Here is a 13,731-nt window from a genome sequence, read left to right as displayed (position 1 = left end):
AGTTTTTTTTAAAAAAAAAAACAAGTTTATTCAGCTCTGTCTGACCACTGTCTTGTGGTGAGCTGATCTACAAGCATGCAGAAGTATTTTGATGAAGAAATGCCCTTAAAAGTTGCACTGTTTTGTAGAGGAATAACAAATAAGGGCAAGGATAAAAAAAGCGAATAGAGAATCTAATCGATAGCCTTAGTATCTTCAACATGAAGTAAACAGTGTCTTTCCATATGTTTTTTATTCCTTTTTCTTTTTTGAAACTTTCATGGTTGAATCAAACATTTTGTATTTCTGACACAGAAAAACTATTTCTCTTAATTTTGTTTTGCTTCAAATTTACCTTTTTTTTGAGGCTTATTTGCTCTTGTAGTTCTCATCTTTTTGACTACTTTCCAACAGAACTTCCTAAACAACTTCCAAACGGCCCAAGAAGCTCTGAATGCAGTGACAGTCCAGGCGGCGGAAATGGCTGCTTCTAGCATGAAAGACTTTGCTAAAAAGAGTTTTCGTCTCTTAATGGATATCAACTTGAAAGCTCCAGTTATAGTAATTCCTGAATCTTCAACTTCCTGTAATGCTTTGATAGCTGATCTTGGCTTAATCAGAGTTCAGAATGAATTTAAGCTGGTGTCTTCAGATGAATCTTCTCTTCCTCCAGTCATTGACAACATGGATGTACAATTAACTCATTTGAAATTATCAAGGTATACACAGGGTTGCCTTCTGCCCTGAGAAATATTATGCTAAGAAAACAGGTTCATATTCCATATGCAGCTGTTCTATTACTTAAAGATTAGGGCCAACGGAAATGTTCAAAAAAACAAGCACCATCAAAAAAAACAAAACAAAACACCCTAGGCTTAAGAATGCATTTAGATAGGGATATCTATCCATAATCTTTTAAAACTTCTTGGAAAGAAAAGAATGATAGGAGAGTAACTGAAGCACTTACATGCAAACCTGGGCCTATGTGCATGTATATACACATTATTATCAAAGACCCGTAATTCTGCTGGATGATAATTATATTATTTGGGTTCTACAGCTATTAATATCTTTCCTGTATTGCTTATATCATCTTTTGTAGGTGCATTTTATTCACAGATTCTCAAACAGATTCTGAAATTCTGTGTCCTGTGAGTTTGACTTTACTGGTCCAGAGAAATTTATCAGCAACTTGGTATCATAAAACCCCAACAATTGGAATCAAAGGAGACCTAAAACCAATGCAGGTAATATCATGGCAAATCAGAGCTAGAATGAAAGCTATAATTATTCTTGGAATAGTATTTAGCCTAGTTACCAAACTTGTAGACTCATTACAATTTGTATTCTTTACAGAATGTTAACACTTAAGTCTGACAGTCCCATTCATAGATGTGCTAGTTTTGGTATTGTACGATGAATAGTTTTGGTAGTTGCATGCAAATGAAATAGTCTGTTTTTATGGGGGAGAAGGGAGTCTGTTGCAGCCATCATTTGAATTAATAGCAAAGTCAGTAAGGTTTATCTGTTGAGTTAGTATTTAGTGTCTAGATTACTAAGGTTTTAAATTGTTTAATTCTAATAATCAGTTATTTGAGTGTTCAGTAGTCTTAGTGGAAATTAAAAGGGTAGGAGTAGATCTCTGAAGCAGTAATTCAAAATGATGCTTGATGACTTCTCAGACAAAGGGGTTTACTTTCTCTTTTCCTGTGTTGACCATAAGGATTTAGGTGGGTAGAAATGGACTGCAAGGCATATTAATTGTATATCAGACTAATTTAATTCCTCTGTCTGTCCTGAAGTCAGGTGTAGCACCGGTGAAGCACAGAGGAATATAATACTGAAGGAGTACCATTTAAAAAAAATGGATATAGAGAAACTACTCTAACATATTACGTATTTTTGGCTAAGTGACTGTATCTTGCCATTTTTTTTACTGCTTATTTTTTATGACCCTGCAATGTTATAAACGTATTGAGATTCATTAACTCTTTAGAGACTTACTGAATGACAGTTGCTTCCGCATATACAGCGAAATGGTGATTTTTATGTTATCTGTCTGTTTCTGGATTACTGATTTGTTAAGTATGTATGTTTATCAATTATTATATTTCTGCAGCTAAAGAGCCTTTAAAAGACCAGAAAATATTTAACACAGTTCTTATTGTAACACCTGTTCATAACAAGCAACTAATTATATTTTAGAAGTGGTCCAACCATTTCTACTCAAGTTTAGGATGTTTTGAGCAGGATTATTTTGCCTGACTGACATGCTTATGGTGGAATCAGTATGTTGTTTTTTCTAAACATTTGCTTACTATTGACAAAGATAGGGTTCTGCACTGGAAGGAGATAACATCACCAAGAATTGTCACTTTACAGATTGCACTCAGTGAAGATGATCTAACTGTTGTCATGAAAATTTTACTTGAGAACCTTGGAGGGGCTTCTTCCCAGCCAAATAGTCTGCAACAAAGCATTGAAGATACCCAGATGGTTAAAAAAGGGAAAGTTTCAAATGAATCTGATTTCTCTGAGGGTATGTTAAATTCTGTAGCTATATAGATATATGGAGAGGACTATTTGCAATTCCAACATGTTGATCTGAAACACTTCAGTGTAAATAAATTGTTTTTCTTAATGGTTATGAATGAGTTTATGAAAAGTTACAAATAAGAATGTGTGCACATACCAAAAACATTGTGATGCAAGCTGTAGATAGTCAAAAATTTTATAGCTGTTGCTTGCAGTTAATATTTTATAGGGTGGTATTCTTCAGCCTGTATCAGAAGCTGAAATTGCAGGTTTAAAAAAGATAAAACCCAAGCCAAAAAGCTTCCCCAGAATGTTAACAAACAATTATAAAAATCCAGGATAATATCTTTTTAGTATTTAAAGAGCATATTAATGTAAACAGTATGTGTTTCTAGCTGAAATATAGTTAAGTTTGCCAATTTTTTTGTTCAAAGCATAATAATGTTCTCAATGTCAAAAAGTTTTCCAACCAATACTTGAAAGCTATACTATGAAAAGAATCTAGAAGGAAGAGTAATGCAAATTCTGGTATTGCTACTTTATGTAGTTGACTAAAAGAGGAACAGCCACAGTAAATTAATGACAACTTTAAAAAAAAGTACTTAAACCACTCAGAGCATGGTAATTTTAACATCTATTAAAGAGAACAAAGTGCTATTGAGTATATAACTGTGAGTTGTCCTGAGTAGTCATCCTAACTTTTCCTCTTTCTCTGACTCTTTGATCTTAACTAAAAAAAACAGAACTCAAACCCAGAAAACTGTCCCCAAGCTTAGTATTCTAAAGAAATGTAAAAATATTTTCTTTTTATCAACAGACCCTCTTCTTGCTTTGGGACAAAAAAGTGTTTCTACAGTTGAGTCTTCTGCAGAACGTTATGAAACACTTAAATTTGACTTCAATTTTGAGTCACTTTCAGTAATTCTCTACAATAGAGATATGAATCAGGTTTGTGACAAAGCTTTTATTATACTGCTGGGGTGGGGAACTTTGCACATGGACAGAACTCAAGGTAGTGAAATAAAATATTTCATTTGTTGTCTTGACCTTGTTATGCTTGCCTTATGGATCTTAGGCAATTTATCCTTCAATCTGGAGACTTTGAGCATAGAATGGCCTTAATTTGAAGAATGTCAGTGCACTTCTAAAAATCACACATTTAAAAAAAATTAAATAACCAACCAAAACAACCCATCTCTTTTGGTCATTCAAGACTTGATTCCAGTTATCCAACCTAAAAAACGAAAATTTGAAAGTACGAATTGCTAGTCTCCATGATGCTAGTTCAGTGCATGATGCCTGTATCGTTAGTAAGCAGCTGCAGTATGTACATGATCCATACTTCCCTCTTACATAGCCCTGAGTGTGAGCTATTAACAAACACCTTGAAAAAGTCAAACTGTGCTGAAAACAGAAGACAAATGTATAATGCTGCCTTATAATCATGATTTCATAGGCTTTGTCTAGATATGAAGGTTCTTGCTTTTTACACCTTGGTACCTAGTGAATGGGTGGTAGCTTTGTGTTTAAAGTGACTGTAATACAGGAATTTGCAGTGGATGTGTTTTGAAAAGTTCTTGTGGAATGAGCATCACCAGGAAGAAATGCACTAATGTGATATGATTTAAATGCCTTGTTTATATCCTTTCTATTCAATGCTGAGGTTCTGGTTATGAATGGAGTTAGTGTGATGGGAATGGAGGGATTCTCTGGTGGGAGGTTCAGAGTCAAGTGAAATATCATTCGGTCATGCATTCTGAACAACTGCTGGAAATGATGTATACTTCAGTTACTTGCTTTGACTAATTTGTGTGGTTGAAGGACTCAGGACATCAACAGGCTTCTTCCATTTGCAGATTTTAATGCACATCTGTGTGACTAGCCTCATGAGAAGTGTGCTTACTACTTTGTTCTGTACTAAGTAATTTTACTGTTTTATATAGAAGTCCCCGCTTTTGCTGCATAGTGACAGATTACGCCTTGGTGAGCTCCGACTGCATCTCATGGCATCATCAGGCAAGATGTTTTCCAATGGCTCAATGGATATAAATGTTAAACTTAAGGCATGTACACTGGATGATCTCAGGGAAGGAATTCAGAATGTGACAGCAAGGTAAGTATGAGAGCATCAGAAATGAAAAAGTCCATGCAGTTTATGAGGAAGACTGTTTCATAGATCTATACTTTGCTTCACATGGCACTGATAGAATGTAGTAGGGCTGTCAGTTGTGCTATGCACTAGAGCAATTAGTGATGTATTTTTAATAATGTTAAACAGGTTTCTTCAAACTATATGTTGGTTTGTGAGGTAATCCAAAAAATACCTGGGAGGCTTGAATACTACAGTCAACTGTGGTGAAGAGATGAGTAGAGTGCAACCAGCCTCAGTTAGAGAGTTCTAGGTACTGATTATTACACGCTGCATGTGTAATTCCTAAATTGTAGGACACAGTTAAAATAGAAGTTATTCCTGTGTTAGAGAAAAGTCTATATCCTCATTTCTCTGCAGAAAATGTTGATTGCTTATTTAGTAATTCTTTTATAAATGACAAATGATATTATGTATTCTATTTTTTTCTATATTAATGTGTTATGCTATTAGAAATAATTGTCACTAAACTTCTTTTCCAGAATGATAGACAAGAAATATGACACAAATGACAGTTCTATGATAGATATAAGATACAAACAGGATGAAAACAGAACTCAAGTTGTTGCCATCCTTGACAAGCTGTACATATGTGCCAGTATGGAGTTTTTGTTGACGGTAGCAGATTTCTTCGTTAACTCAATGCCAGCGTCTTCAGCTGAAAAATCTACACAGCTCCATTTAAAGCACGTTGCTTCTGGGAAATCCAAACCAGAAACAGGTCTGTAAAACTGCCTTCTTTCCCCTTTCTTTTCACAGACTTCATGTTAGAAATAACTCATCCAAAAGTGTTCAAGTGCTTATCTTGCTATCAGACTTACACATTATGAAGAACAAATACAATTTAAATTGTCCATAGGTTACTGCTATATTAAGTAACCAGGTTGTGCTCTACAACAGAACTAAATACTGAAAGTCATCCCGCTAAATAGTATTTTTACTCATCTTATTTCCTCTTACTTATTTCTGCGAAGGAAACAAGACAGACCATGTGGATAGTAGTTAAGAAAGTAAAAAGAACAACTTGCTCCTCAGATGTGAGTGGCAAAGAGTGTCTTATCTATCTGCAAGCTAAGAATTTTGAAACTGTATGTTGGTATTTCAATGGATAATAACTGTATGTTATTATTTCAAAGATATGGAAAACTAAGTTTTTGATGAAGGCAACTTTTCTCTTTTTGGTTAAAGACTGAAGGTATGGTATGATGAAACAAGGGCACGAAAGACCACTTTTGAGTTGAGTTTTGTTTGGTTTTAAGTGATAGCCAGGCTCGACTGGCTTGTGGTCAGACCTCATCTGTGGGTTGTGTTGTCTGGACTGTTCCCCACAGCCCTCTCTTTTGGGAACTTGACAGAGTGTTGGGAGTGAGCCCTAGGTTTTATGAATTGCTCTAGTTATGTCAGCAGTTCACTTCCTCTCTTCTTCCCTTGATGGAGATGTGCCAAGTCCCATGATAAAGGAGGGATGATACACATGCCAGAAAAAGGGTACTTTTAGTGACTGCTCAAATGTGTTGGCTACCCAAATGTGTTGCTGGCTGCAACTGATGATGCCTGGCTTTCTTTGCTTTTGCTGTTGTAGCACCCCAAGCCTCAACTTGCCTTTTGTTCAATTGCATGGGTGCAATATTCTGATGTTTCCAGCAAGTGCTAGGCTCGGGAAACCTTATGTAATGAGTACTAGCATGCATGAGAGTTACACACACTTATACCTCCTTATCATTTTGAACTAAAGTGTCTTGATCCATCATTAGGTCATTAGTATGTTAGAGTCCTCCTTTGAACTGAGATACATGTGATTCTATCCTGTTTGGAGACTGAGTGGATATTCAGACAAGAAATTGAAATGAAATTAGCAGTGTACAATTAGAAAATCTTCACTCTAAAGAGCTTAGTTGCTTTAGGTATTGAACCAGAAGATAACTGTTGTGAATTTGGCTTTATAGAGCCATTACTTAGGTTGATTGCAGAGCATTGAGCGAATAATGCTTTGATATAGTATGGAGAGACAGTTTCTTCAGAACGAAACTGCTGACCAGTTTGCTGCTGATTTCTGGACACTGTGATTTTACTTTTTAGTGAAATACTACAGCATTACTGTAAATACTGAGATACTCAATTTATACCTTCAAAAACTACGTACCAATTTTTATGCATAGTTGAGGTATTACATATATAATAATGCTGTTGAGCCTGTTATATTCAAGGGTGGTTTTACTTATTTTCACAGAAACATCTGTATGGCCAAATATGAGTGTAAAAGCTGTGATCATGGATCCAGAAATTGTGTTTGTTGCTAATTTGACCAGTGCTGATGCCCCTGCCTTAAAAGTTTCTTTCCAATGTGACTTATCTATGAATTCGGTAAAGCTTGCGCAGAGGATGACCGCTCAAGTGAAGGACTTCAAAGTGTTGGCTTGTGCCTTTCTCAGAGAAAAACAAGATAAGAGTGTTACTAAGGTATGAAAACTTGATTTTCGTAATGAAAAAAGTAGTGACAACTGCTGGCAGGCATGTCTGTTTGTTGGTATATCCATAGCACTCAGAAAACTCAGTTCTCATGTAATTATTATGAAGATAGGAAAGGGCTGTGTGTGTGCAGAGTGCCATTTAAAAGTGAATCATTTTTCAGAATGCACAAGACTTCATCACGTAGATCTTTGTTTAAAACTTGTGTGGTGGATCACTACATTGAAGTAAAGGTTTTTTAGTGAAGAAATTGCATGAGGGATTTTGAAGACTAAGAATACATCTATGCAACTTTGTTTACTGCAATTCCAGCAATTTTGGATGCTGGAATGAAGCACAGTAATGTAGAAAGAATGCTGTTACTTGAAAACCAGTTGTTTTATTGGGTCAGTAGCCTTTTGTCGATGGAATTAAAAAATACAAGTATTGCAAAAGGCTGGAACCCAGGAGTAACCTTAATCAAATTGTATTTTTCTCTCAGGTGTTACGACCATGTTCTCTGGTCATGGAAAATATGAGGCATGTCTCGGGGTTACAAACTGTGGTAGTAACAATTGAAGAACTTGTTATAAAGGTAAGTTAGATTATTAAAGCTGACTTGGGAAGAAGAGCTTTGTTTCTAAAATGAGCTGTAGCTTAGTTTTTTTTAATCCATGTATCCCTATCTAAAACTTCTGTTTCTTTCATCAGGTTAATTTTGGAAATAGGCATTTTTGTTTTTCAAGGCTGCTCTGAGTTGGAAAAATCGTTATATTTATTGTTTTGGCCATCTCTTGGCAGAAAAGGGCAGATTTAAATATTGGATACTAGGACTCCTTCCACTAGTTTCTTCCAGTTTTATGAAACAACACTTTCCCTGTCACTGCCACTATTTTTCTCTTCAGAGAGGTTTATGAACAGGAATGTGAACAGAAGTGCATGTTAACTTAAGGCTCTTAATGTGACTTCCGTGGTGATACACAATGTGAAATACAGTGTTCTTAGTAGGTAAATTATTAAGAAAATATATAGTAAAGGTATCTCTGAGTATAACTTGCTAACTGTCCTATAAAAATCCTCATACTTTTGTATTTCTGATCTGAAAAAATAACCAGTAATGAAATTTAAATTGGAAACAATAGTATGCTGTGCTTAAAGGTTTTGACAGGTGTACTGTACCTTTAAGTGAAATGGTATTGTACGTAACTCTGATATGCTTTTTTGAACACCTTGAAATTCTTAAAAATTAATTTTTAAGTGTTGATGATTTACAGTGTAGTAGGGAAAAGGTGTCTGTTTGCTGCTGTTGTGGGAATACCATGTATCGGTGAAAATGAAATAGCAATCTGAGAATATTCTTCTTGACCCTGTGGGATTGTGAGGGAGGAACTAGGAAATGTTGTGGGAAAGGGGAATAAGAGGAGGTCCATGAATAGGTTCTGTTTCTGTTTCTTAGATAACTTGTTTTTTTAATGCTGTATACCTGTATCAAGAACCTAAGAGTTATTTGCCATTTTCATCTATCATGTATTTTATATGTTCATCAATTTTAAAATGTTTTGAGTAATAGAGGATTTTTTGTTGTTGTTGTTCAAGATCTCACCAATAATTCTGAATACTGTGGTGACCATTATGGCTGCCCTAAAGCCAAAACCAACAGAAGAGGATTCTAGAGGAGCAACTGAAGTTTTTGAAAATTTGTGGCAAGTGAAACCTTTAGATCAACACAATGCTTGGTTTCTTGGTGTTGATGTAGCTACAGAAGCAACAGAAACTTTTAAGGACTGTGAGCGTGCTGTGAAACAAGAGAGGTTTGACATCGTAGTGAAATCTGTTCAGATCACCTTGGAATGTGGTCTGGGACATCGCACTATCCCTTTATTGTTGCTAGAATCTGTATTTTCAGGTGTGCTTAAGAACTGGTCCTCACTGATGGAGGTCTCTGCTGATATGTCACTGGAGGTTTGTACAATCAAATTATTTACAATTTAAAATGTTACTGCATTTATCATAATGTTCAAGTAACTTCATTTTTGGCAGTTTCTACCAGTAGCTGAGTTAACAATAGGTTTACATTGTAATGGTCTTAGGAATTATCTAGTAGTCAGGCAAGTATTGAGTAAGCATAACGTGTTTATTATAGGAATTTCATGAATAGATCAGCACTAATATACATGAATTCAGTAGGAGGTTTTAATGGCAATTACTACTGTGAAATAATTAACTCCTGTATAATAATAACTCCGTTCTTTACTGGTTATGCAAATAACCTTCTTTACATTGCTAGGTGTGCATGTCATAATAGAGTATGGAAGATGCATACCTAATCATATAAAATGAGGTCCCAAAAGGGAGGAGGGATGAGGAAAACTGCTGAAAGTGAGCTTCCAGAATTGCGCCTGGCCAACAGTTCTTTATTCAGATTTGCAGTGTCTGAAAAGAAAAGAGTATTTAGGGTGGCATTTAAACAAATTGTTCCAGTGGGCGAGATCTAGACTGAAGAGTTTTTGTTCAGGCCAATTGCTATTTCATAGTAAAATGAAGTTACTGATGTCAAAGTCACTCTCATGGACACCGTAGGAGAGAATAGAGACTACATTATATTAACAAAATGTGTTAAACAAAAAGCTATGAAATTACTAGGCTGCTTGGTCCTATTTCTTTTTAAGTAAGCCAGATACGTAATGCTTTAAAAATTACGTCACTGAAGAAAAAATGTATGATGTATTTCACTGGTGTGTATTGATTTTTGAAGCTGTTAAAAATGAATGCTAGACTTCTGAAATGTGAAACAGATTTAAACAGCTTTTTTAGTGTACTAATTACTTTAGGAAGGAACTTAGGAACTTTGTCATACTTAATTTTGATTCTTTCTTTAGGTCCATTATTACAATGAAACTTTTGCAGTATGGGAGCCTCTTATTGAAAGAATTGAAGGAGGAAAGAAGCAATGGCGTTTAAAGCTGGAAGTATGTAAATGTGCTAGAAACTCTGTAAAAACTTGGTTTGAATAGGCAGTTGTATTTTAGTATATTTTTTGTAACAGAACAGTGACCATTAAAATGCTGTTGCTTGGAGGGAGCTATAGAATTTTGCAGGGAAATATTCAGTTTGTAGAAATCTGAATAATGTTATTTGTCTAGTGCATGAGCAAAGCATAGCATGCAACCACACACACGCAGAAATGGAATAAAATAACTTGCTTGCCTTCAGTCTTGGTATAAAGTTTCCATGTTACTGAAAGTTTAAGATGTATTACAGATTTATGAGGTAAGGTAGGTATTCCTTTGCTTGGTAAAAGTTTCAAGTGTAGAGCAAGCTTTTTCCTGTTTTTTAACATAGGAGGAAGTAGTTCAATATGTTCATAATTGCCTAAAGAAATTCTGGTTTTAGATGAAGACTAACCCTGTCCAAGAGAGAAGTTTGATGCCTGGCGATGATTTCATTATTCTTCCTGAGCCACAAACTGCAGTTAACATTTCTTCGAAGGATACAATGAACATAACAGTATCCAAATGCTGTCTCACTGTTTTCAGTAACTTAGCCAAGGTAATCCTAACAGGCAAAAGATGCCAAATTATTCAGCTTTGTGGGAAGTTCTGACTTTTGATGAGCTTTCTGTGCTGCTATCTCAAGCTAGTGATTGTTTTAGAGCCCTGACAAATGTTACCTAGCAGCGATGAGGAGTTTTACTCTGATAGCCCTTTAGGGGTAACAAAAAGGTGGTGCTGGCTTTTGAAAGGGAAGTAAATTTCTGTTAATATTTCAGAAGATGGACTGTAAGAAACATTTGTGTTTATTGGAGGGCTTTATTTTCATTCAGCTTGCTGCTTCTTTGTAAGACTGTTCCATAGTAGAATACTAAGAAAAGTGTGCATTTTAGGATTGGCTGTTAAACTGTAAAAGTAGAAAGTTCTGTGGTTTTTTTTAAACTTTTTGCTTATTTTTTCTTTTGTTAATGTGCACACTTATGAGTGTCCAAGGCTTTTTTTTTACTGGGAGAAGAAATTTTGGTAACTATATCAAGCCATTTGTACAGAATCTATCTCGCTCCCAATAGGTTTTTTTTTCTTTTTTTTTTATTAAATGAACGAGAGTTCTCTAAGCTAGTATATTGGGGGGGGGGGGTCAGTACAACTTCTGTGTAATAAAACATGCTATTAAGCATAGGTTGTGGTTAAGTACCAAGTATGTGCATGGTGAATGTGTTTGGGAATTTGGTGTCCCACGTCTTTTAGTTTTCTCTTACAGTGCTCCAACAACAATAAAAATATCCCTATGAGGAGTATGAATACTTAGTATGGTATCATCATTTGCTGTTAGCTACAGAATGGTAAAATCTCACATAAGTAAACTTTGCTTCTCTGAAATATTACTACACATATCTATATATAACGTGTATATAGAGAGTTTTATATATATATATATATATATGTACACATATATATATTCAAAACACTGTTTGCTTGGCCCTGTCTTTTAATGACTAATTTTTTTATATTTGTTGCTGTGGCTATTTACATGTGGTTACATACTCATTATTATATTGTTTTAATTATGGATGTTCTTCATTGCAGGCATTTTCAGAAGGGACTGCATCCACGTTTGACTATTCCTTTAAAGACACAGCTCCTTTCATAGTGAAAAATGCCCTGGGTGTTCCTCTCAAAGTGCTTCCTAGCTCCAGTTTTCGGATTGTTAATACAGTTGAAAAAGCAAATGTGAACCTTGTAGAAAGTGGCCAGAACATGGAACTAGAATACTCAGTTTTTGAAGCTCCTCAACAAGGAAAGCTGTCTACATTGCATCGGCAAGAGAGTTCCATCTTCTCTTTAAATTTAGGTATTATAATAAGGAACACTGCATGTTACTATACATTGAGAATGGGGAAAATGAGGGAGTCTGCACGGTTAAATTCAATGTAATTAAAATTTAGGTGAGGCATGTTGCGTCGAAACTACTTTCGAGTACTGATAGCAATTGAAAACAAACAAACTAAAACCAGTTACTGTTGGCTTCTTAAAATGATACAAAATTTTTCTTACCTCTTTGAACAAAATGGAAGATGCTTTAGTATAGTCATTGATAGATCATCTTAAAGACTCCTGAGACATAGGCTTGTGGGTTCCAAATCCTGTCAAACAGGATCTTCATTTCTCAGCATCCTTACTACCCATTTATTTTTTTGTAGTTAGTTATTTTGCTTAGAGCATTTATGAATATTCTGTGTTTTCAGCTTTGCTAGAGAATATTCCTAGGGGCATAGGACATCATAACTCCTCATACATAATTTTTTTCCCCCTTTCTTTCCAATTCCTTATGAAGATACTTGGCCATGATGAAAAGATAATGCTCAGTGTTGTAGCTGTTAACTTAAAAAATACGCTATTCATCATAATATGACATTATGGAAAGTTAAGATCTTCAAGAGTTTTCTGCCTTTAAGCTTCATTTTTCCCTTGTGCTCAAATGCCACTTCAAGTTGTTTTTGCCAAAGGGCAACTTTGACAATTGTTGCCGAGTCTAGAGAAACTTAAACATTGTTCAATTCTTAAAAATGGTAACGTGATTTATGTTTTGCATAATTAACACTTGTGTATTTTTATGGATTAGAACTTCAAGGATACAATGAAGTGGTAAACATTCCCATTGCCAAACCAGGGCGGCGACTGTACAACATTAAAAGCCTTCTTGTTGATCGTTCAGACTCTATTATTGTCCAGATAGATGCTACAGAAGGAAATAAAGTTATTAGTGTACGATCTCCTCTGCAGGTAAACAAAACAAAACCTGAAATAAATATTCTACCCTCTGAGTGACTTTGCTTTTCTTCTTTTTTTTTTTTTTTTAGGATAGTACTTTTCCCAGAAGCTAATTAAAGGCAAATTACTAAGTATTTACTGTATTTGTTAAACTATTTTTTATTTATACTATATACATTTTTTTTTCTGGGAGATGAAAAGTTAGATTTTTGTTGTAAATTATTCTTTGTTTAGCTTTCTGTTATCCTGAACACTGAGTTTGGAATACATACATTGTACATGGTTTATTTTAAATGCATTGTAAGCATGTTTTTCAATTCATGGAACTTAAAAGGAAGCATAGTCTTCTCGTATGCTTGCATATTGTTCTCCTTCAGAATTGTATTTCTTACTAGGATGTGTTTAAGTCTATTGTCCAGGTGAGTGATTAAATCTACTATTTTTCTTCCTTTTTGATATTCATATACTTTCTTGTAGAAATGAGTACCAAACAGATGTAATGAAAGTTATGCTTTTTGATCCTAGATCAAGAACCATTTCTCCATCCCATTTATAATCTATAAAGTGGATAGGGACTCCAGATTGTTGGAGGCGATTGGCATATGTAAGCCAGAGGAGGAATTTCATGTTCCTTTACATTCATATAGGTATGCTTTTTCTGTTCTATATTGTTTGCAAGACTGATACACAAATACAGCATTACTGTGGGAGCTTAGATTTGTACTTGGAACTCTTCCTGGTTGGGCAAAAAAAAAAAAAATAATCCAACAAACAAAATTGTCTTCATTAGGTATTTACACAGTGTGCTTGCAAAAACCCTCCAGAAAGTTAGCAATTACTTAGAAATTGGTGATGGTA

At 35.0% G+C, this 13,731-nt stretch overlaps 1 protein-coding gene across 1 annotated transcript in view; it reads left to right on the top strand.

Annotated features, from left to right (window-relative positions):
* VPS13C (vacuolar protein sorting 13 homolog C) overlaps window positions 1-13,731 on the top strand; it is an 89,720-nt gene that overhangs the window by 45,989 nt on the left and 30,000 nt on the right. The window contains exons 44-57 of the mRNA XM_050712971.1: window positions 394-698; window positions 1,082-1,226; window positions 2,362-2,518; window positions 3,332-3,462; window positions 4,458-4,627; window positions 5,146-5,384; window positions 6,894-7,123; window positions 7,614-7,706; window positions 8,708-9,073; window positions 9,991-10,080; window positions 10,505-10,660; window positions 11,689-11,953; window positions 12,725-12,885; window positions 13,399-13,520. Of these exons, the coding sequence (XP_050568928.1) occupies window positions 394-698; window positions 1,082-1,226; window positions 2,362-2,518; window positions 3,332-3,462; window positions 4,458-4,627; window positions 5,146-5,384; window positions 6,894-7,123; window positions 7,614-7,706; window positions 8,708-9,073; window positions 9,991-10,080; window positions 10,505-10,660; window positions 11,689-11,953; window positions 12,725-12,885; window positions 13,399-13,520 (2,630 nt within the window). The remainder of the gene's footprint in view (window positions 1-393; window positions 699-1,081; window positions 1,227-2,361; window positions 2,519-3,331; window positions 3,463-4,457; window positions 4,628-5,145; window positions 5,385-6,893; window positions 7,124-7,613; window positions 7,707-8,707; window positions 9,074-9,990; window positions 10,081-10,504; window positions 10,661-11,688; window positions 11,954-12,724; window positions 12,886-13,398; window positions 13,521-13,731) is intronic.

Source organism: Cygnus atratus, chromosome 11, assembly GCF_013377495.2.
Source record: "Cygnus atratus isolate AKBS03 ecotype Queensland, Australia chromosome 11, CAtr_DNAZoo_HiC_assembly, whole genome shotgun sequence".
Taxonomy (NCBI): domain Eukaryota; kingdom Metazoa; phylum Chordata; class Aves; order Anseriformes; family Anatidae; genus Cygnus; species Cygnus atratus.
This window is presented reverse-complemented; position numbering and strand designations above follow the sequence as displayed.